Source organism: Linepithema humile, chromosome 3 (genome assembly GCF_040581485.1).
Source record: "Linepithema humile isolate Giens D197 chromosome 3, Lhum_UNIL_v1.0, whole genome shotgun sequence".
Classification (NCBI taxonomy): domain Eukaryota; kingdom Metazoa; phylum Arthropoda; class Insecta; order Hymenoptera; family Formicidae; genus Linepithema; species Linepithema humile.
This window is the reverse complement of record NC_090130.1, coordinates 27,909,236-27,935,063: the sequence shown is the minus strand read 5'-3', so window position 1 is coordinate 27,935,063 and position 25,828 is coordinate 27,909,236. Positions and strand designations below refer to the sequence as shown.

At 35.9% G+C, this 25,828-nt stretch overlaps 2 protein-coding genes across 5 annotated transcripts in view; one reads left to right on the top strand and one right to left on the bottom strand.

Annotated features, from left to right (window-relative positions):
- Cad87A (cadherin-87A) overlaps positions 1-25,828 on the bottom strand; it is a 184,981-nt gene that overhangs the window by 145,241 nt on the left and 13,912 nt on the right. For 2 of the 4 annotated variants that reach the window (XM_067350906.1, XM_067350907.1), the window contains exon 3: positions 187-228. In XM_067350906.1, coding sequence (XP_067207007.1) covers positions 187-228 — 42 coding nt within the window. Of the gene's footprint in view, positions 1-186; positions 229-23,280; positions 23,702-23,939; positions 24,061-25,828 lie in introns of those variants that run through there. The other 2 variants (XM_067350905.1, XM_067350908.1) reach the window with 2 other exon arrangements.
- On the top strand, positions 1,254-6,813 carry LOC136998368 (uncharacterized). Its single transcript, XM_067350919.1, has 3 exons — positions 1,254-2,264; positions 2,697-2,810; positions 3,667-6,813. Exons 2-3 carry the CDS (start codon positions 2,716-2,718, stop codon positions 5,471-5,473), a joined length of 1,902 nt encoding a protein of 633 aa, XP_067207020.1. The 5' UTR covers positions 1,254-2,264; positions 2,697-2,715; the 3' UTR covers positions 5,474-6,813.

Sequence of the window (25,828 nt, the reverse complement as noted above, 5' to 3'; positions counted from 1 at the left end):
TAGCTTTAAATGAATTCTATTTTCTTACATGTCAGTAGTTTAAAAAAAACATGTAAAACGTATCGCGGCAGGCACGCCCCGAATGTTGTTCGGTACGTATCGTCTAGCTCTTGAAGATTAGAGAGCATTGTGGCGACTTAAGCAAGATTAAATTTAACGTAAGAAGTTTTGATAGAATTCACTTACCCCATTCGGCGTCTCAGATATCCTCGACTTTCGCATTCCTCGCTGAAACAAAAAGCAACATTTTATTCTTAACAAATTTCTATCGCATATAAATGTTATAAATACGTTAAAAGTATACTAGTTTATGCAATTAAATCCATACGTATTTATTGATCCCAATCAGTTTCTAAATTGATAGCTATCTTCCTTTTCGCTTGTCGTATTGACGGTAGCACGCAACTGAAGAAATCATCGTGGAAAATAAACCGGGATCGAAGGAAACTGCACCGCGCAAGGCGCAAGGCTGTTTCTATCGCGCAGCTCGTCTTGGAAAAAAGGAAGAGAAGAAAAAAAAAAGGAAAAACAGAACGAGAAACGCACCACTCCACGAATCGGAGTGCCCCATGCTGAATTTCCCTCGAGAAAATCACCTTATCCCCCAACCTCGATCCTTGTTCCCGCAGACAGGAATGAAATATCTATTTGCATACGCGAGCCCCAGTCTCGCGGCGGTCTCTGAACTCCCGGCAAGGTAAATAACGATCTGAAATTCTCGCGGCGGCACCATCGATGGCAGCGGCAGCAATCGCGGCAGCGGGTTGCGAATTGAAGGCTCGCGGCTGCGGGAATCGCGGAGAGAACCGCTTTCTTCGATAAATGAGTTATCTGCTATTTAGTATTCGTCGAACAGCGACTCGAACGGTGGCACTGCGAATTTGCCGTTTCCAATTATAATGGCAAGAATTACCTTTTCGCGCACTCTAGATATGAAAATACAACAATGGGAATATGTGTTGCGTGAGTGCGCAAACCCAAAAATAAAATATTCAACACATTTTGAAACTAAGGCTTAACGTTGCAAAGAATATGTGTGAATAATTGTAACGTATATAAATCACATGTCGATATTTTCTTGTTACATTCGTTACATTAAAATATACTTTAATTCTTGTGCTTTTAACTCCCGCCTATCTATTCCTCCGTTATCGACTCTCGTTATCTAGAGACAGACAGCGAGGCAGCGCCGCTCTGTTATGGTTTTTTTTTCTTCGGCTCGACATTACTTCGGCGTAATCCGATAAATGCATAATCTCGAAGCGCCGTCGTATGCATTACGAAGACTGCGCCGCGAAAAGAGATCAAAGCGCGGACGGATGTTTTACGATGCTTTTATGTCCGGGCTGCTCGCTCGGAGCTAAGGAAAGAGATTAAACGCAAACACGAATGCTACAACGAATCGGCAAGGTAATGTTGAAACGTATTGACTTACGTCTATGCGGGAGTGCTGCAAAGAGACGTATATCAGTTATGGAACCTACGCTGGCGAGGCAATTTCAAGTGCACCTATCCCCGCAAGAATGTCATACGAGAACCTCCCTCTCTATATCGTGTGAGCGCTGTTACGTGTCATAGCTCTCTTTATCCTTAAAACTTAAGTCCTTCGGACATATAAATCATTTTTATATCTTTATATCTTCCTGCGATCAAAACACACAACCTGTATCGATAAACTAATAAACATAGATCTTGAACTTTCATTCCTACGCAAAATGCTCCCTTAAGTAAAATATTATAAAAGTAACTTAAATAATCTAACTCTCCCCTCTCCGCACGAGTTCCTTTCCAAATTTTTCGATAATAAAATACATTCCTAGCTTCTGGAAGGTTCAGATCACAAGTTCTTAGTTCAGTTTTCCTTCGCAGCTCTGACGAGCAACATCGACTAGCAGTTCGAAGTAAAGAATCTTCACAGAAAATATTCTGTTTTATTTCAACATTCATTGCGTTGCATATCAGCAATAATTGATGGCAGCAATGGGATAGTCTGTGTAAGAGTACAAAAATTTTTTTTCTGCTAAATTTCTGGACTGATTGCTGCATAAAATTCCTCTGAAATCGAACCTTGGAGTAAGACAAAGTTGGAGGCCTGGGCTTCGAGAAAACTTCGCAGCCTGGCAAGGTTATCGAAGTAGAAGAACCGAGGTCAATCATAATTTAGTGATATCCCGACGAATTCAACGGAAGCACGCTCTGATCAACCTGCTAAGATCCTGTCTGTCGGCCGATAAAACCACGACGTATAGTCTACGATCTACGAGGTAAAAGGCACAAAGCCATCAGGACGTCTTATAAGTTAGCGGAACAAAATAAGCAGACCAATTCTAATTAATATTTTTATTTGTTGTTCATTTGTTGCTAAAAGTTGCCAAAGAAAAAAATTTGTCGCTTGCAAAATAGGTTTAAGCAATGACAGGAGACCGCTCGGCGCGCAAAGTTACTACAGATTAGTGAATATTCTTTTAGAACAAAACAAAAAAAATTATGTGTATGTCTCAATCTTCCTTTAGTGGAACATTAGTTTTTAAAGAACCTTACAGAGCGACAAATTTTTTTCTTTGGCAACTTTTTAGCAACAAATAAACAACAAATAAAAATATTAATTAAAATTGCTTCTGCTCATTTTGTTCCGCTAACTTATAAGACGTGTCATTAGAACGCTCCTGGATAACTAACGAAAAAAAAAATAACAGCAACAACGAGACTCTGTGGATGGCCAGCGCGAGAAAAAGTCACCTTTTATCATCAACTTATCTACAGCGGCGTAAAATTATCTTCAGCGTCGAGATGCTACGCATCGCATTATTGTAAGTCTATAAATTTTGCAAATTTTAAAAATATTGAAGCGCATTACAATACCAATAGCTCGGAAAGTAACTCGTTAGCTCCAGTTACATTAGTTCCCTTATTAAGCTGGACTTCCCACCATCGCCAAATAAAGTCGCATCTATTAATTAATTTAGTGCTAATTTGTTGCTGTAGTCCGGATTTTGTTACTCTTATCGTGTTAGCAAGAACTGAGTTTATATTAAGTGAGCTATCTTGATATTAATAACTCGAGAAAAAATGATATAATTGGTCAGATATAAATATATATAATTAGTTATGAAAGGATCTGAATTTTATATGATCATATAAAATTGCATATGTTATCAGATCTTTTCATAACTAATATATATTTACATCTGACCATATTACATCATTTTTTTCTCGGGAAGCTTTAAATTAAAAGGTGCGACTTCACTTGGCGATTGTTACGCTGCGCCATGTCTTCCACATGATCAAAGTAAAGTTGACTAAAAGGAATTTGTTGCTCGCATGATTTCAGTACCAAATTAATTTACAGACTCTATACTGTAAAATATATCGTAAACTGAATTTGTTGCTCGTTCTAAAACGTCGAGAATCGACACTTTGTCGTCGTGAACACGATCCGGTGCGCATCGGTGCGCTAAGATCATTGTAGTTAGTTAAAAAATTTATCGCTCGCTTGATTTCGGTATGTAATATGTCAGAACAGGTAGCAAAAAACTGGCAGATCAATATGACGGATCATTCAAAATTATACGCAAACTAAATGATGTAAATTATACGATTAAAAGAGGCAAACATAATCAAATTTTGCATATTAATGAACTAAAACGCGTATATTTTTTGTTACAGAGTGTTGACGTCAATGACGTCAATGATTAGTTCGGAGTCTTCCGAAAACTTTATAAATCAACCATTAAAGCATCTGGCAGGAGTCTACTTCGAACATTTAGGTAACCTTATTATTTATAGTGATCAATGGAAATTTATCAATTATGTTAATCTCGCGCCATTGGAAGAAAAAGAAAAGATACTGACATTTTACGCAAAGGAAATTATAATCTTATGTAATAGCATCTTAACAAAAAATCTTACATGTTCAGGACTACAAGAATTAAAACACATTCAATACAAATTAGCAAAGTTAAAAATAGATAGAGAAACTATTAACGACATAATAGGACGATCCAACGATGAAATTCGTTTCGATAAACGCAGTGCAAGAGTCGAACGTGGTGTGTTCGACTTTGTAGGGCAAATTGAAAAGGTTCTTTTTGGCACACTAGATTCATCTGATGCTAATTATTACAACAAACAGATAGATCTTGCTTATAACAACTCGAAAGAACTGACGAATTTATATAAAAAACAAGTTAGTATCATAAAATCAACCATTAATGACTTTAGTGATGCCTTTGAAAAAAATAGCCAAAAGTTTAAGGAAGTTGACTTTAATTTGAATAAACTTAAGAAGCGGATATCAAATAACACTAGGAAATTAACTAAAATACAAATAAACACAGAAGTAAATTCACATATGATAGAATGTTCCCAAATGGTTTTAGAATATGAAATAGAATTAGAAACACTTACGCAAGCCGTATTATTAGCGCGCCGAGGATTGCTTCATCCAAAAATACTTACACCTAGAGAATTGTTTAATAATTTAAAAAACATGTATGATACGCACAACAAGAGACTACCTATAAAAATGGAACTTGGCCAATTTAGTAATCTGATCGATTCTAGCGACATAAGTATATTTTATAAAGACCATAAATTAGTTTATATCATCGAAATCCCAATAATTGAACAAACCAATTTTATCTTATATCGCGTGATTCCATTACCTATAAAACAAAATGAAGAAAATGTTTATGCGTTTATAAACCTGATAAACACGCACATAGGACTTAGTGCCGATAGACAATTGTATACACATCTAACCGACAGAGACATTACAAAATGTAAAAAGATTAATAGCGCGATGATCTGCAAACAAACAGATCTATTATATCAGGTTTCGTCTGTCCACAATTGTGAATCAGAATTATTGAAATCCGCTAAATTAGAAAAGGTACTGAAAGAATGCGATGTCCGCTTACTGAAGATCCATCACACCGGTTGGTATCAACTGCAATCTGTAAATTCTTGGCTGTATACTGCGCCGCACGAGGAAACTCTTCAAATTGTATGTAAAGACAACAAACCGCGTCAAACACAACTATTCTCAACCGGTATAATTCAATTATCTTCAGACTGTAATGCCATTGCGGACAACGTTTTAATACGCAGCAAAACTGTAAACGAATTCAGTATTAACAAATATTTCATCCCTAACATTAATCTTAGTACCAATCAAATATACGAGAATATCAAGAATAGTAAAGTAAATATTTCGGACCTTCACTTGATAAACATTGGTAAAACACCTTACTTAGACATTGATTCATTAAGGGCAGCTAGCACTAGTCTTGACGAATTATATAAAAAAGCAGACGAGATAAGCAAACATCATCGAACTAATTCCGCGTATGAGAATACCTTGAGCTGGTTTTATATTCTATTATTTTCTATTATAGGATTAGTTGGTATCTTTATAATAGTAAAATTAATTAAACGGGCGTGTAAAATTAATAAGCCTTTGCAAGTCTCTTAAATTATGTTGTGAAAGAAGGTCGCGTCCAATTTAACAATTGTTTAACAATAAAATAACCAGCCGATATAATGCTTATCCGACATAACGTGAAGTTACATTTGCACCGATATCTCACGACAACAATGAACCCCTTCAGCGTACTAAAAGCGACTCAATAGAAATAATGAGAGCCGACGTTCTCGCTCTTGTAACAATTGTTTGTCAAAATTAGAGTACATATAAGAAAACATGACTTTGTATCGCCTAAATATTAACATAGCGAATTAACTTAGTATCAGAATCTATATATGTATGTGTGTGTGTGTGTTAAAAGTATAAGACTGTTATATCTTATTGTTAACCTAATTGTATTGCATTATGTCATTTGTATTAATTTTTCTGTTTATTATAATCCTAGACAATAAGTTTCCAAGTCGAAATTTTTCTCCTACTTTCGACCAAAATGTTCAATCGAACACCTAATTTGATACTTTAAGCAGTCAAAATAGAATATTTAAAATAATTCTAAAATTAATGCGATAATTATTATTCGCAGCTCTGACGAGCAACACCGACTAGCAGCCCGGAATAAAGATTCTTCACAGAAAGTATTCTGTTTCAACATTCATTACGTTGCATATCGGCACGTAACAGCGCGCGCGTAAAGTCTTTCTAATCTTCATTTTATAAATCTGAAGTTTATATATTTATTAATGGAAACTTTATTCGAGAATCCATATCACTCTGTCTAAATGTTCTAATTTCTATTATAAATAGTTGTTATCAGACTCAATGTTTTAATGAAAATTCCATATAAAGATTTTTATATCACCTTCGCGAGCAACATTCTTAATTCAACAATAATTTTCCGGTGACGTGCAACAGAAGGAATGAAAATGGGAAGGGTTATACCGTTGCATAATGTAATACGATACAATTTGCTTTGTGCGCAGATTAATACTAAGGTGCATTGTGTGTTGTGAATACGGATGATATAAAGCCAGGTTGGATTAGGGCACTGTTGCGCGTCAATACGCCACAGAAATCCGGTCCACTCTGCGTTAGTATCTGAAACAATCTATTGTGGCGCGTTTTGCTCCGAGTGCAAATCGGTAACTTCATTAATTAGACAATAGCGCGTTCAGCGTGGCGTCTTAACGAGGAACGGCGACGACTGTCACAGTTCCTCAACCGACGAATAGTTCCCTTATTCCGGGAATAGCAGTGATCCACAAATCCTGTATGTAACGTGATTAAAGGTAGCCGACCTTTGTAATTGAACGTCATAGATTAGCGACAAAATAGCGGGTAACGTTAAAACCATTGAAGAGCTCAATTTCAACATAACACCTATATATTCTTTCTTACGCCAATTCCAAAACTTGGTTATTACGAATATAATTTTTTTTATAAATCGGAAGAAAAAATTTGCTAATTTCTTTATAATATTAACTTTGACGTAAAAAAAAAAAACTAATTTCGACTACAAAAATGTGATAACAAATATATGACAGCATATTGCAAGTAGAAAAAAAAACAATGTAAAAACGTTAAGAAGCGTATAATCAAATATAATTTCAGGCAGCAAGATAGAACATTAATCTCTCGGCGGTTCGTCATGCTGTTAGTATTACAGAAGATAATATCACAAGACGAATATATTGCGGAAATGCACTGGAGTGGAGTGCAGCAAGTAAAGTGTCTATATGTGTGCGCACGCGCTAGTTAAAGGGTTGACTAACGTGATCCAGCGCGTTAGTTATGATAAATGACCAGACAGTCGGCGAAACTTTAGCTTATAAATCTATCTTACTGTCAACCTTGCACGGCCTACGACCGCTGACCGTTCCCGAGGCAATGGATCGTACAAACCCATCGTGTAACCTATTTGCCAAAATTTCTCGCATTCGAGATTGCGGTATCGTGCCGTAAGCCCGATCTAAACTTTCGCACTTAATATACGAGCAAATTTAACACGTCAAATGTAACGGACGTAAATTAACCACAGATCTGTTAACTGTAGCGGTCTCCATTCAATATTGTAGGAACGAAAGAATCGCGGCGAAGAGTTTTAAACCAAAGAATATTAAAATTATAATAGAGTTCGTCAAATAACTGGGAATTTTTTATCACAGTATGAAAACCGATTTAAAATTGTAATTATTTAACGGAAAATTAAAAAAAACTCATTTATCGCCGAGGGTTTATTTCTGTCGCAGAGCAGAGATTCACGCTTACGCGACTTTTTCAGTCGCTTCTGCGTAGCCGCGAATAAAATTGTAGATGAACCGGCGTAAGCGAGAGATACGGCGTCCTTCATAAAGTCGGAAAAACTCACGCAGCTGGTTCCCCAGCGTACTTTCGATTAGTCTTTCCAGCAAGGAATTTCTCCCCTGACGTCGCAAATGGAGCTGTCAGTCACAACGACGGGGCAACGATGGACAGTTTTATAGTGAAAGTTTTCGCGACTGCGGCGGGGAGATCTCGAAGGAAGTAGTCTCGAGAATTACGCCCACGCTCCACGCACGTGCTAACGCTCGCGCACGTCTGGCATGCAAAGCCCCGAAATAACTCGCAACTCCTTATTACATCGCAAACGCTGACATCTACGAAGGAAAAAGGGAGTACTGAAAGATTAAAGACGAAAGGAAGGAAATTTTACTTTCCTTGCTTTTGCCTCAACATACTTGGGGGGAGGGAAAAGAGAAAAGAGGGCGGGTATGCAATACATTTCTCTTTTCCAGAGCGTGCAATTTTATGAAAATGCGAAATTGCGTCAGTATTATTATATTTTTGACATATCCGGGATTCATGTTTAATTCCAGAAAAATGTTGATTTCAAATAGTTTATAATTGCACCGTTACTAATTACTAAATATTTTTAATGAGAAAATTACATCTGAGAAAAGTACATTGGCTTATGATAGCTGTGGGATGTTATGATTAACTAAAATACAGAGCGTTAAAGGAGATCACAGCTTATTGGCAAACAGTGAGTATGCTTGATTTAAGAATTAAATGCCGATGATCTGCTGAGACAGTCATTAACTTGCATTTTATGCAAAAGATATCATGTTTCAAAAGAGAAAAAAAACAGATATGGAAGAAACGATAGTTTCACAGAATAAAAATTGAGCATATCCTGGTGCGATCAACGATTTCAGTATCTTGCGATTAAAAAAAGAAATGTTCAACTCACAATATGGTGAAAAACCGCAGAATATAAAACGTTCCAGCGGAAGCGTCGAAAAGAATAAGCATTGTAATAAGCGTTGGGCGTCGCGATGTCTGGGACAAAAGAGAAATTTCTCTACGAATATTTTTGTAACCGTCTAGATATCTAGATGAGAAAAAATCTAATTAGCGTATATCTCGAATAAGGAAATACTGAAATGGATACTGTTTCAGATAATTCTTTATCAAACAATCTATTTCATAATCAGAGACTGCCGAATAAATGAAAATTTAGATATTTTATATTAGAAGGAAAATAATTTCAATTTTTCTGTTTCAATTCTGTTTCTATTTTTTTTCCTTAATTTAAATTCGATAATTAATTTAAATTTACATTAATTAGTTTTTTTCTTTAATTAAACCGATTATTTGAAACACAAGATTAATTGCTTTCTCATTTTTTCAGTCAAAATTATTTCCTTTTCACATTGTTCCTCTAAATTTTTCTTGAATAGAATATTCCAAAGAATACTTAAAAAGTTTAATTAATTTTGCATCATGTTTTCTATACGTATTTTATGTGACACATAAAAGTCTCATTTAAGATGTCATTGCACGCAGATCGTTAAAAACGTTATTTAAAGTTCCGCAACGTGTAAATTGTTTTCTGCAAAATAGGTTACAGGAACTACTCTCAATTATTTTTCCCTTATACTTCGTAACAAGATTAAGCGTACAGCAACGAAAATTAATTTTCTTGTTGCACTTACTTTATATTATTTACTCTTGGTCGCATATTAACGAGAGGTGACACTACGCTAAACAGGTTTTGCGTTTAAAAAGACTTAATCGCATAATAATCTTTGTATTATATATATTATGCGTTTTATATTATAAAGAAAATTCGTTATACGTTAAATCGCAGCTTTCTATGATATTAGAATAAAATTAACATTTATTATGCATACAGTCGTAAATATAAAAAAACTCGATTTTTAAATTATAAATCGTACAGAATAAGATAAATCAATAAATATATAATTTTATTAACATTTATATAATTAATAGATATTTTTAAAAAGTGAATAATTAAATAAACATATTTAAAATATCAAATTGTTAAAAAGCTTTTTAATAATTACTGATTCTATTGTATTTTTCAGATATACATATAAAGTCAATATTATAACAAAAATTTGTTCATTATAATACATGCTGAATAAAATTAAACAAGCAAATCAAAGGCTTTCTGCAAAACAAAGAGAGACTGTCGCGTCGCTTGTGCTCATTGAAAGTTTCGACTTAATTAACATCGAAATTCGTTACAATCCAGTGCAGATCGGACGCTGCTGCGGCTTGCGTAACTGCATCTGCTCAAGCACGCGCGACGTAAACCTTCGTGCGAAGAGTTAATTAGTTCATAATTCTCTGCAACAATGCCGTTATTTGTGCGCGTGGACTAACAACAGCGTCACGTACTTCACAACTAATAACAGTGTTAGTAAAACGTATTTGACGATTAGTAATTGATTTAATGATCAAATTGATAATTTTTTATATTTGTTACATGATTCACTGTAACAATAAAAAAAGATTCTACAAGTGTTAATAAAAATATAACACGTAAAAGACTATATATCATCTCTTTTAGATTGACAACAGCGTCACATAATTCACTAATGCTCGATGTTTATTTTCTTTTTATCGTCTTTAAAATAGCAGATATCAATACAAAGCGCAATTTAATTAAATATTGCGCGTTAATCGATTGTAATTGCTTCCGCTTTAGCGCGCGTGAACTATTTGTTATCCGGTACCTCGCCCAAGATTTGTGCGTCCCTTCATCTTCTGAAATAGGGCTCCTTTTAGTTCGAGCGGATAACATCAAAAGTTTACGAGATTCGCGAACGAAAAGCGTAGATAAGGTTTCAGAGGTGCCTACTTAACTTCGGACCAACCCTTTGTCTTCCTTCCTCGCTGCCTCACTCTTTTTCTTTCTCACCCCAATCCGATCATATCTTTCTAATTTCCTTCTCGGTCTATCCCATTAGCTAAGCCGATCATTAACGGAAGTCGATTGGCTTAATAAAAGTAATCAAAGCGGAAGCGAATGGCTTTGTAAACACACGATTGGCGATTTAAAATCGTAGTTATTATCACCGGAATATTCAAATGATAGTAGATAAAAAAAGTGGGACGACTGCGCACCAATAAACAATTGCTGAATCTTATTTCTGGACTTTAAATATCATATTTATATTGTTAAAACTATGTGTTTCTTCAACCTCGTCGAAAGAAAGCGAATGTGCATTAAAATGTTACGCGATATATTTATCGCGTACACGTAAGTCGTATAAAATGGCGAGAGAATTCACATTCAATCGTTAGAAATATGTGAAAATGACCACTCGGGATATTGCAGTCTCACGTTTCGATAAAATGCTTCAACTGGTTTGAATAATTCCCTGAATTCTCGTTGGTCGCGGCGATTCGAAATTTTAATCTCGCCCGGCGGCGTGCGACTGCCGAGTAAGATTAACTCTGTTTTTCACTTTCACCGAATTAAAATCCATTTTCATAAGCGTTCGCGCGCGCAAGTGCGGCGCTTTAACTCAGTGCAAAACAACGGGACCGTAACTTTTGATTAAGACGACCGTGGAATTAAAGTCCCTTCGCCGAAGAGAAAAAGGGAAGGAAAAAAAAAAAACAAGATGCGGACGCGAGAGAAAAGAGAGAAAAGAGGCAAACGGGAGCCAGAGAAAATTTATGCGCATTTACGTGAGAACAGCGCCGTTTCCGGCGGTTGCGCGCGCGAAAAGGGTACGGCGACATAGAAAAGAGGAAGATCGTGTAAAGAGAGAAGTGCAATTCTAATCGCCGCTCTTGCTTTCGCCGCGCGATGGCCGCCGCTTTTTGAAGAACAAAAGGGGGAATGGGCTTTCCTCTCTTCTCCATCTGGCGAAGAGAGACTTCGTGATCGATCGATGAATACTTCACGAGTTGAGCGCGCGCCGTCCTTTCGTCGCGATGCAACGAAGAGATTAATACGGTCTTTGATGCCGCAGTACAGTGCAGCGAAAGCGCCATCTCGGCACAGCTTTTGTGGCTGGTAATTGCTACTTAATGCTTAATTGTTATTTAACTTAAGGACTTAAAAAGCCCTTAATACCCACGTCAGTTATCTAAGATCACGAATTCAGGAACCGAGGAGATTTCGAGAAAATACAATAGAAACTTCATTCGGAGCCCGCTTACTAAGTTAAACGTTTGGAAGTAGTAGTGAATAGCAATGAAGCAATAAACAGCAATGAATAGTAATGAAGAAATATGATGCGTAATAAAATTCTTATTTAAAATAAGTCGTCCGATGCAAAATATCCGCTTTATCATATTTTCCGTGAAATTTTTTAAATTGATAACACAAATGGGATATTATCATCACAAAAATGTTTTTAAGATTTCAATGCGATTTTTGTAATGCGCAACGCGTAATTTTTATGTATTCAGTTTATTCGCCAGTCAAAAATAACAATGTCCATTAATAACGGATTTTATCATCTGCGTTATCGTGCACTATCTTAGCAAATGACAGTGGAAGAAGCGACACAGTCCGACTTAATCTCGGTACAAGACGATTTACATGGTAGAGTACAACGCTCCTCCACTCTCGAATAACGGACGGTATCGCGGATGTATCTTACAAGATGAAGACGACTTAACGGATTTCACCTCGCCTTTACGTACGTAACGGAGGCGATTACATCCGCCGGATTACCGAAACACGCGACTACGCTCATCGTACCACGGCGGTTCCTTAGAATATCCCTGGGCGAATTTGTCTTTTAGGGTAAGTGCCGGTCTTAAGGTCGAGATTCCGTGGGGTTACGTATGTACTCGCGTCGGGGGGTTGCGGGCACGCTTGTACCACGAGCAAATCCACCGGGTTCAAATTTCATTAAGCCGTAATCCTCGAAGATCTCGCTCTTCGACTGTACACGGCAATTTAGCAGATTAAGCGATGCGCCGTACGTCCCCGAGATAACGCGCACGAAAAGCCGCGCCCCTGGTTAACTCTTTATGCCGGAAAATAGAAGGAAGAACTTTGAAGATGCGCCAAAGTTGTGCGGAACTTCACTCGAAAACTCCTTATGACGTTGTTTAAAGTTTAATCGCGGTATCTCTCAAAGAGGAAAAAGATACTGCACTGAAAATGTGATAGAGCATTTTCTTTTTATAGCAGCGCGTTCGCCAAACCTCAAGCTTGATATTATTTGCGTTTTGTGGTGGGAAGTGGGTTTTGCATGCGATAATTCGGAATCTTCTTCAGAAATCTCTTCGAAGAACACTTCTCATTCTAATTTTATTTCGAATTTTAATCACGATTGCTTCAGCTAATTAGAAATTGATTTTTCTTTAAATGTCGAAGCAAAATTCACGTAAATAAAGTTTTCCAATTATAAGCGATGGCAAATTAAGTGCACCTTGCGGATATATTTGCGAGATTTAATTAGGTAAGATTTTATCGTTCGCTGAGATTCAATTGAATCTTGGAGGACTTAAGCTCCCAAAGAAGCCTACAAATTTTTTATTTATCTAAAAAGTTGAAATAGAATCTCAAAACCTCGTATTACTAAAAAAGATCTTTACTCGGTCGCAAAAGGAGGAAAATAGAAATAAATGAAATTTCAACTCGAGAAGTGGATTTTTGTAGACTTAAAAAGTTTAATATTTTTTAGATATTCTAGAGCGATTATTCAGCGGAATAAAAGCGGAACAAGCGCATTAATCATATAACGTTTTAGCATATATATCCCGTGATGGATCAAGATAATTCAATTCGCCCAAAAACAAACACACTCCTTTATCATTAATTATCTGCTTTCCAATCTCATCGACCACTGCGATTAAACAATTCATTCAACGTGATCAAACAAGGCAGCGGAGTTACTCGGCATCCTAAATATTTGCGTTATTCGTTAATCGGTATGAATTACATAGCCGACAGAACATTTCTCAATCATTTATATAGCATGATGACAAATAAATTACGCGCTCGGTATTTTACAACAATGGGTGGGATAAAACTATCTTAAATAATGAATAATGGAAACTTTTTTCTAAAGTTATTTTTCGTTCAAAGATACAGTTTTGTTTTCATGAGATCAGTTTTTCCAGCTTAATTTCTTTGGATTTGTACACAAGCGTCATTTCATTCATTTATTTCTTTCTCCTAATTTCTCTTTTGTATAAATGTTTTTCTACAGTTTGCGAAAAAATTTTTTGGATCTGTACTGTTTCATTGTAATATAGAATTAATATTTCACTTGTTTCTTCAAATTATATATATTTTTTTAATATTAAAAAATATGGTAAAAATTGTATTCTAAAAATTTATGTGAGACTTGTTGTATAAATTGGTCGCAACTAATTATGCAAATATAAATAACGAATAATGCTGCATCAAATGTGCACATAATATAAGGAATTTCAAATGTTTCGCGAATTTTGAATGTTCGGAAAACTTCGATATATCATCTGTCTCATCGTATAAAACGTGAAGTTCCAAGTGCTTCTACGAATTACATTCGCATTCACAGAGTCCTAAGTCCGAATTAACTGAAGTCTTTCATCTAGTTATACTTCGCTGAATCTCTTATGGCGAACTTATTTCGTCGAGCTTATAACGCATCGTAGAACTAATTGAAAAGAAAAGTACGCGGAGATCGTATTATCTCAAAATGACAAAAATTAAAATCATTGAAAAAATTCATATGTATAATCATAAATTTTTTTAACCCGATTATTTACAAATTAAATAAAAATTTACCGTTTAGAATTGCAACTATAATTAATCGCTATTGACAAAATGTAAATTAGTTGGATTAAACCTGCACATAAAATTTACATTTATTTAATTTATGAGAGCAAGCGGAAGCACAGCCGAGACACTTATGCCGAGACATGACTTGATTTGCTGATACCGCATTTCAGATTTACCAACCCATTTTTCCCCGAACATTCTAAATGCAGTCAAGCCACGTGTATCTTGCGCCACGCCTCAGAGAGGACTCGAACATCCGGCCGTTATTATGGTGCCGCAGTGTAAGACGTGTACCTTCCCTATCCAATCTAACAGACCAGCTGCCTTTGATAAGGCACGTTGACACTTAGGGTTGCAGAACTAGGTCTGATCAAGCATAATCGAATCCGATCGAAATGCGAATCACGCGTGTCCGCCGTATCTGGCGAATCCGATCCCTTGTATCGAGGACATTTGCCGTCGGTATACAGAATGTCTAAATACGACGCGCACTTGCTTGATTACTCCTTTGATCCTCCCGTCGTGTTCCTCTCTCATTAAGCCGCGTCGCGTTAAGATCCTGCTGCATCCTGGCGAGCAAATTTATCGTCGCGAAATGCATTTCCACATTGAGCGAAGCCTGTGGCTTAAATTTCATTAGGGCGATTACGCGCGGCGGACCATAATGCACCGTGAATAAAGCCCTGTGTCGCACCGTGCACAGAGAGACAGTGATATGTTCACTAATTGTGAAGCTCTCTCTTGGGCAATGTGGGCATTTCCTCCTTTTGCATCGAAATACCAATAATTTTGAGTCTCCTCTCTGCGTCTCGAATACAGATATAACATATCTCGGGATCTCCCAGAATTATGGCCGCAGTCATATTGACAGATTCTTGAACAAGTTCCAATTAAGCTTTTTCAGAATTTAAATTCACGACTCAATTAGCAGAAGACACTCGATATTGAATATTCAAAAGTTGCAACAGATGCCTCTCAAAATCTTCTCGAAAGAAAAATCCATCGAAATTAATTAAAGCGCGCAAGGCGAATTACTTTATATTACTCAACTAATTACCTAACTAGATAACACTTCGCTATAGAAATTTCGCTATTTACCTCGCAAATTTCGTTAGACTGTGATTATGTCGCATCGCGTATACGTAACTATCCGCATCGAGTGAATCAAACCCGAGGCGGTTCTCGTAATGTCTGTTCTTCGTTATTTAGTTCTGCAGGACCAAATGATATTACCAACTCTCCGGGATTATTTAGAAGCCCGCGACCGCAAGGCTCCACAAATTCTGGGGCGCAAGGTGCGAGCGCGATATACTGCACTGTGTATTGCATACTGCTGTACTGCAGGTGGCACGACACGCGTATTTACGGACACATGTTTCACAGGAATCGACATATTCACCGGGTATGACATCTCGATACCCCGTTTACTACTGTTTCCCTCTAATGCATTTCGTCACACGACTGATTAATATCTCTACCAATTTCGCGAATTAATGAATATCGGCACCAGCTATGAAATGATAATCCCAAGTAAAAATCTAATAAAGTACTCGCAGTTCCGATAATGTGCACTGAAAAATGTGTGCGTCGAGAAAAGCGTATTTTCAACAAGCCGGACATGGCAATATATTTCTGCGCTTCTGCCATTCACCTGTGAATGGCATCGCAGTTATTGCCTCGCACAATGTCTCTCGTTATTATCTGATATCTCTCTTTTAATACGAACAAAAATACGAATAGAAATAGAAAAATTTAATCAAAAGTTAATGTCAGACTTCTCTCGAAAAATATAATCCTAACATTATTTCATCAGTATTACGAAACATAATATAGCATATGTATAATTAAAATTAAACATTTCATTTAGCATTTGGAAGCAAATTTTTCTCTTTCCAGTTTCAAAAAAAATATTACGATACTGTTAGCATCTAGACAAATATTTAATTACTAAATATGAAGAACTTTGCCCGTAAAAAATATTACGCAAAAAACATAATTATTAGTCGGAAGATGTGTAGAACGTTCTGCAAAATTTGTCGCTCAATGCGTTAAAGGATGCGCTGCACAAATTTTACACACGCCATCCGAAACGCTCCTACACTAAGGCGATTCGTTCAGCGAGAAAAGTCGAGCAAGTCGCACAATGTTATTCCATCTACTTAGAGTTTTGCAGTGTTTCATGCATAGTGAATGCGAAATACGCGCGTAGCACCTGGACAAACTCCGACTACTAGCAGCAGAAATGGTAGAAGACGTCGGTAGTGTTTCCTCGAAACGGTGAACTAGAAATCTATGTCCATTCATTCGTGAAACGATATCATAGACATATCACTCGCGTTTTCTTCGTTTTGTCTTCCCACGTCCCTTCCCTGCGCGGATTCATCCTCATACAGCTCGGGAAATCACCGACAGGAATGAATAGAATATATGACAGACAGGGAATATCGTGCGTCTCCGATAAAGCGCGCCGCCAACCAGAAAATGTTTCATAACAGGAACACGGTTCTCTTTTGAATATTTTTATTCAATTCGGCATCACAAAAGAAGAAAAATCGAAATTTTGTCTCATTTCTTATTACTATTATTTTATATTGTCGACATCGAGAAATCGATTCCAAATTAATTAAAGAATCTCAAGAATCTCAGTGTCGCAATTCGCAAGTCTGCTATCTTAACTCAAAGCAACAAGTGCTGTGACATGAGCGCTAAGAAGTTAAATGTATGGAGTATCTGTGGACTAGGAAGTTTTCTTTTTCTCGCCTCTCTGGTTATCGAGAGCTGGTAGGTTTATTCGATGAACCTGTTCAAGACGCATCGAAGGTATTCCGAAGTATAACGGATCGCATACGTGTTGTACAGTACCGACCGGAAGTACACACATACACACGCGTCTTCCCCGCACATTTACCGAGTACTTTTACGGGTAGACTTTTGTCGCGACTCGGAGTGGCGGGTCGGAAACGTGACATATCGAAGTCAGTGTTTTATACATCCCCCTTCTGTCTATGTGAAACAACTTCGCGCGCGGTATCGCCGAATAATGCATAGTCCATCGAGAATTCAACGAACTGTATATATGTCCCGTACGGTGCGTCGGTAAACAATTCCTGTGGTTTCATGCAAAACACACGCTCGCGGTTATTTCTTCGGTACGTTCAAATATCTTTCGTTGCAAATGAAACGCGGACTTAGAAAACAAAATCGTATTTCAAGAGATAAGTCCTTCCGTGATGACCTGAGGATTAAGCAACCAATAGTTTACGAATAGTTCATTTTTAATGCGATTAAAGATAATGAATTCTATTGAATGAAAAAATAGAAATATTGTAGATAAAACTTCAGACATAGCACTGAATGTGCAACAATTATTAGTATGTGCGATATATTTCAAACGGTTAAACACATTTCCTTCTATATTTTAAACTTCCTAGAAATTTCACGTATGCCCTACGCCCTTGTGTCAAACTATTCATCGCCAGTAATTAACTTTAATTGAACATACGGTCAGGAAGGTTAACTATGTAACAGTTTTAGGAGATTTCGGCAATAAAATTTTACATCAGTTTTACAGTAATATTATATTCAGAACAAAATCATTACGCGTAATATCGTATTTCTTGTTTAATTTCAATTCTAATTAATGCTTACTAAATAACATGTCTCGAAATGTACGAGCAAGTTTGGTTCCATTTTACATCAAAAGTCAATTTTTGTTTATATAATTATAATATAAAATCGACATTTTGTCATATATGACATATATTGATGTTTTTATTCCATAATATTCACATTGTTGAAAAACAAGAAACGTGATTGATGAGAAATATTAGATGCACTGTTTCATACCATCAGCTTAATTCAATCCTTTATATAACTGTGTATTCGCACAAAAAGTCACAAATATTCTTCACGCCGTAAACATGAAATAGCTAGTAAATTTGTTGCTGGTCGCACGATGCGCCTTTTTATCAAGTGTCGTTAAAGCGAACGGGTTTAGTCGTATAAATGTACCGCGCGTGATCAAGTTAAAATTTTATGGAAGCTTTCGAGCTTTATTCGCGCGAGGGAGCGCAAGTAAAAGGATTATTAACGCGAGTATGGAAAACTAGAGCTTTTTTCTGTAAAAGTTCCTTAACACGCCTCGTTGAACTTCCGGTAACATTGTACATTCTCGCCATTTTTCGCTGCAGTTTTAAGCGGCATATGTCTGTTCCCTTTTTCACCATTTTTTTTCCAATTTACGTGGATAACTTATGTAACAACGACGACCTGACCGGATTTCTCGCCATTTTTTTAAACGATAAAATTTCAAATCGGAAAGAAAGAGTTAAAGTTTAGACAGAAGTTCAGAGTTGTCTGAATCTACAGCTCTAAGCTACAGTCCGATTTCTCAGCAGAGTTTTCGATGCGAAAAGGATGATGCGCTGGAGTGAGATTTTCCGGTAGATTAACGAGAGCAGAGAGAAAGAGAGGTTGCAAAAACAGATCACGAGAGGCAGAATTCAAAGACGTGACACATCGGAGTCACGTCGCTCGCTCGTAGCTTTTCATTTACCCGCATGCTCACAATGGCAAACTCGTCGATATATCTATCATACGCGTACGCGCGAGTACAGTTGCGTCTACGTGATGCAGTACTAATCCCGTTCGTCTGTTTGCTTATTTAACAGAGGAGACCTTTCCGAGTTCACGTGTTTGTAAAATACAGTGTATAATTGTAACGTGTTAAGCAATTTTTAAGATATTTAAAAAATAAAATAATGTTTTAAGATTATATGTGATATAACATGAGTGTGTGATGTTTTATGTGAAGTGTGAAATAAAAAGAAATGCAAAAAAAAATACAAATATTTATCCTCTTTCTATGATAGAAAAATTGCTAGCAGTATTACTAATGTATTGTATATTATATATAGGTACTTGAAATGTTAATAGTTTTAATTTTCAATGATAAATTCAATTAAAAACTCAAGTCAAAGTGAGATAAAAATAGATTTTATCAAATAAATAAAAACTTTTGAAGCAATTTGAAAAAATGCAGTAACAAAACTATATTTTTTTTAAATAAAAACAGTATGAAAGCTGTGTGTGTCAAATTTCACATGCACCCCGATACTGAATAGCTTTAGAAAATTTCCACATTAAATCTGCACCCCGATCGAATAAATAGTGTATAAATGCATTTGTGATTTCCCGTAAAATGATCTCATATAAACAATACAACCGAGTGTGTATTTTCCAAAGCATGTTTTAGTTGCGTTTTAGTTATTCAGATATCTGATATTTAATCCACAGCTGTAATCAGTAAAACGTTATTGTACTAAACGAGTCTTGAAGGCCAATTCGCAGTAATTGCAGTACAGTCCTATAGCGTGACGTCATGCATATATCCGTCCTACGTAATTTCTTTCTTATTCAATAAAGTCTTATAGTACGTCGAAACTTGTGGTACCGTAGAAAATGCATCTCGTCACACGGTAACTTTCTACAATTCGCCTCTCGATTCTTGCAAACGCTGCTTTCGCACACTAACACACTCGACTTGGTAAAAGTAGTAAGGCAACTAGGTATGTATTACAATTTTGCAAGTTACGCGAAAAATTTGTGTCTCACTTTATCGCATTGCACTTATTTTAGAAAATGCCACAATAAGGTCACTGTAATGTAATGAATAAAATGTCATTAAATAATGTATCACAAATCGATAGCTAAGCCATAATATTTTTCAGATTATTCTTTGAAATTTCATAATTTCATTTTTAAGTGTACATAATTATAACAAAATCAACAAAAGTATTTGTTCCATTGAATAAAAAGAGGACAAATAATATTAGATAAATTGTTATTTGAGAAAATTCTGCGCAATCAGAAGATAAATTAAACTTTCTTTTTTCTTTGATCTAAAATACAAAGCAGAGAAAAATGGTTAAATCGAAGAGTCAGATCTAATCAGCATCGTTGATGCAATCAAGTTTGCGGGTCACGCTGTGCAACGTCATTGCAGGGCTTAAAGTGTTAAACGGCGCGATTCAGACGAGATATCGAGGCTGTATCGTTCCACTTAAGAGCGCGTCTCATCGTGCTTTCTATCGCGTCACATCACGAGCGTCGCAAAGCGACCGTGGCTCGGAACAATGGGACGACATCATGTCCGTCCGCAGGGAACAGGTGAAACGCTCGCGGGTCGAAGGGTTATCGTGGGTTATCGGCATCAAAAACGGTCGACGCGCATTCTTCCGTTTCTGCTCAGTTACGGCAATTCCGCAAACTTCGTTTTCAGCAATCGTATCGTAAGTGTAACGCGCGAGTGTGCACTGACGTCGAGATAACGAGTACGCGCGCACCATAAAGCTAGTAACATTACTCCCTCGGCTGTATCGCCTTTCATTATGCAACGTAGCACAGAAATTCCCACGACGGTGAATAACCGTTCTCGACAAGAACAAGATCAAAAATTCATACAAACGCGCAATTTTTCTGTCGAGTGCATTCCGATCAGCATGAATCGAGCAATCGAGAATTATAAAATGTTTACAATCTGTATTTTTTAATACACACACAAGCGTGCGCTACACGCGCGCTATTTATTCTTTTAATTACAAAGAAATATACGTATTAGCTTTTATAAAATACAAAAATAATAAAAAAAATACCTGCACTAACTTTTTCCAAATATGAACCGTCAAAGTATGCAACTTTCGCACTGACAATCGCTCGACAGCACGAAGTAACGCACAACATGCATCGAGATTAATCGGCGTCGCGAAAAAACGGCAACAATGAATGCGAATATCGATTTTACATGCCTTTTTTTAAGATATATGATTCTACAATTTGTACATTCCACAAATGTTATGGACTTTGATTTATATGATGTAAACAAAACTAAAGATAATAACGTTTATCTAAATGTGGAATATGAATATGGACTTACAAATGTAAATACGGCGGAAGTGCATAGTAGATATGGCAGAATATTTACGAATTAATAGTGTCTCATTCGGAAACAACTAATGCGAGCAAATAGCAATAATGCTTTATTTGGGTTTTACCTCGACCACGATGCAAATGGGATTTTATGAGCGATTTTCGAATGAATGTTCCCCCAAATAGACCAAAGTATCAGTATTTATGGCCGGAATGCTTTGTGTGTATCTTTCGCTGTACCAATGTACTAATTTTGATTATCATGTGGCACAAGCGCATGAAAATACGTATACAGCTTTTAATTCGTTTACCGGAATATCATTTCATCAAAAGAATGCAAAATAATTATAATTTCTGGTAAATTTGCAATGTAAATTGGAAATATGTAATGGAAAAATTTACAGCATTTAGTTTTGATCAAAATTATCGAGTAGACAAAATTATCATACGTTAATGTGTATTCAGAAATATTCGATATTCCAACCGCAAATAAGTCTTTTAAAGAGAAATTGTAATGATGCAAAGAATATTATTACGCAAAAAATAAAAAAAAAGACTAATTATAATATAATTAATCACTAATAATATTTCTTATTACGAATAAATTTATTTCTATTTATCCATTAATTTTTTTGTCACATCGTGAAAGTAACAAAAGTAAAAGTGTAAAAAACAGAGAAGAAAAATATTCTCGTGCAAATAATTACTAGACGTATCCGAAACAATACTCTTCTCGTGGAACAATGAACTGAATGAAATCCTACTTCATGAAAGAAATTTCGTAAATTAGATGATCTCACACTAGAGCATGAATAAAGCGAAATCTCCTGTATTGCGTAAATGGTATCTACAAGCAAAGGCAGAGCATTCTTAGCAGAGGCGTGTTTAAAAAGCGAGAGTCGAGTTTAATGAGGCGAGTTACGTGTCTATCCTAGGCCTAACGTCTCGCGATCTATCGTACTCTATGATACAAAGAATAACACTCACACCGAGTCTCGTTCTCGTACTCTACATTTGCCTATTGCGTCGCATGATGTAATGCGAACAATTTCAATAGATAAAGTATAGTAGAATTTAATGCGCTCATGATCGCATAATTTATAGTTAAGTATTTAACGGCAACAAAACACGTACAAATCGTTGCAGAGTTATGATAGAGATCGTATATAACAGAAAGAATGTCAAATGTCAAATGAATGGACCAAAAGAGCTAAAGAACAAATGCAAAAATATAATGAACATAATCGTAAAACTTTATCCCGACAGTCGATATAGATTTTCATCAACACGTCGCAATGGAAGAGCTCGTTTAATAAAAGTAATTGATAGGTACAGTCTAACAAAAATAAATTCGAACGTAGTTTTGTCCGAAATTTTTAGTTCGTGATTTGCGTTTGACTGATAACGGCAAATATTTTGCGTCACGAATTTCCGTTACATCGTAAAAAAAAAAACAAACAAAAAACCGGAATCAATATCTGGTCATGCTACACACACATGCAGATAGTCATAAAATAATTGAACCGTTAATGCCGGTGGTCAATTAATGTCTATCTCGTTATATATCGATTGGGTCAGATTGATACTTATATCAGCGATACTCGATAATAATAATTCTATTTTCGCTAATTTACAATTCATAAGTAAAATAAAATTCTGTGCGCACATTTTTAATATAAAATATAATGTGCCAATATACGTTTTTGTTCTTATATTATTTTCATATAAATAAAGTAATATAAAAATTGTGGAAATATAAAAACTTTTTAATAAAAATATTAATGAATATTTCTTAGTTATCATTATATGTACTTATAAAAAACGAGATTTTATTGTTGTATAAAATCATATTAAATTATTTCAAAGATAAATTTAATATATAATTATAATTAACGCATAGACTCACCAGTCGTCGTGCCGCTGTTTGTCTTCCGTCCATTGATGTCCTGCCCGTTCCATTTCGTATCCAAAGATTCGATTTTCCCTCGATGATTAATCATCATTCACTCACGGCACTCGCGACAATCTAAATTTAGCAATCGCCCGATACTTTTTTCGACACTCCCGCGAATATTTACATGCGGTAATACATTTAGTATACTCACTATCACTCGCGAAACTCACAACATTAAAAACAGAACGTAATCATGATAAAACTACGACCGATACTTTTCTTCGACACTCCCGAAATTCGTGTAAACGCAGCAGTTGTTGCTCGCCGATTAACGAACGCGCTGATACACCAGCGGTTCATATTCGCGACACTATACTTGTATAATCGCCCGAAACTTTATGCGGCACTCATGATGACATCCATATATAGTGATCTATAAATCATAATGTATCACATTATTCACCATCACATTTCAAACACGATGCAATCGCGATATAATTGCCCGATATTTCTCTTGAAATTTATGCATACGCGAGGATTCACAGATACGCAGATGCACGCGAGGTTAAGTAGCCAAGACATCGTCAAGCCATTCGTCGAGGAAAGAAATTTGACGAAATCTCCGCTAATCGCATCGAGATAAAGATCACTATCATTCGTGAGATACTTACTTTCAACATAGTTATGATAATTGTTCGAATTTTTTCTCAAGCCTTTCGAAATTCATCTACGTGCGAAAATGGACAATTGGCGACTAGTGGAGACGCGTTACAAAGGTTCACACGCAAATCGCTAGGGGGTAGCAAAATTCAGGACAAAGAGTGATTATTTCCAGCGTCGATTAACTTTAACCTACGGTTCAAACTTGTCGGCAAAATTGCCAACATGAATGAAATATGATCAAAGTTTAAAATTTTTCTTCTTCGATAACGATATTTCACTCTTAATGTTAGCAATTCTGTCGACAAGTTTGTACCGTCGGTTAAAGTTAATCGACGCTGCAAATAGTCACCCAAAGAGTCCACTAAGCGCTTTGTCGTCGAGAGAGAGAGAGAGAGAGAGAGAGAGAGAGAGAAAAATTAATAACCTAATCTCATTAAATATTGATTCCTATAAATTGAAAATGATAACGTAATTCTAGTCAACAAGAACGTTGGAAGCGCGTTTGCTGCGCTACACTCGAGTACGAATAAAGCTAACGCGATACTGAGATAACACGCACAAATCTCTTCGAATATCAGACAACGACTATTTTACCGTGCGCAGCGCTCGGTACGGATAACCTTGAAGTAGAAAGAATGTGTTTGTATTCTTAGGAGTTCCAAGAATGGACGGCGGTTGTACATATTTTCCATAGTGCCGAAAATCAAAATATAACCGAATAAGATATTGAGTTGTAATCTATTTTCTCTCATTTATATAATAATAATTAGCAATTATTCACCGATCGATAAAGCATTTGCAATGATCACTAACATTAAAAGAAATATTGCTGATGATTTTTTTACGTCGGTGTAGAAATTTTCACAATATTTTTACATTTATCGCGTTCTTTCCTTGTCGTAAGTGAATATGCAAAAGTGTGTATGAAAACAAACGTTGAAAGTGTAATATTAAACCGCATAATTGTAACGCATGGTATAATTTGCGCTTGAGATTTAACACAGTCTGCTAGAATTGTTTTAGTTTACATAAATAGCGTACATATAATCATTTAATCAATTTAATTCATAAGATATTCATATGCAATATACATATGAATATACAATATTATAACTAATTTTGCACTCTTAAATTAATAATAAAAAATATCAATATAAATATAATAAAAAGTAAAAAATATTTTTATGTAACATTCAAAGATCTAATAATAAGAAAATTATAAAATCCATAATATATTAGTTTTAAAAAGTTTAAACTGTTCACAATCAAAATACTTCGCAAGCAAATATATTTACAAAGAAATTCAATATTTCACTATAACAAAATCGACTATAACTGAATGAATACTAAATTGATTTGTGCTAAACTTGACGGAGTTAAACCTTTGTAAAAGCGAACAATAGGGTGCATTGACAATTACTAATAAAATAAAAAAAATGCTACATCACGATTGTATACAATTGTTTTACAGCTCGGCTTTCCTCGAGCTCTGCACGATTTATATCGCCGTTGGCTTTCGCGCGATTGCTATTTTACCACGGCTACGTCGCCGGAAGCGGTTCTTTTTACACAAAAGATGCCGGAATAACGTCAGGCCGTTATTCCTGACAAGAAAAACAGCCGTAAACGCGCTATCTTCGATTGCGTTCCCTTTCTAGATATTACCGACATTAATCCAATAGCAATCCGTGAGTTTTACCGGCACCGGTTTAGTCCGGTTTTACTCGCCGATCTCGAAAAATTTTCCATTTTCAAGGAATTCTTGCGAAATTATAAGAAACTTGTTTAATTGTTATATTAGAAACTATTAATATAATGTGACAAATTATTCATATATTAAGAGATCAGAATCTATCATCTAAATCGGTAGAAAATTCATTACTGGTATTAATATAAT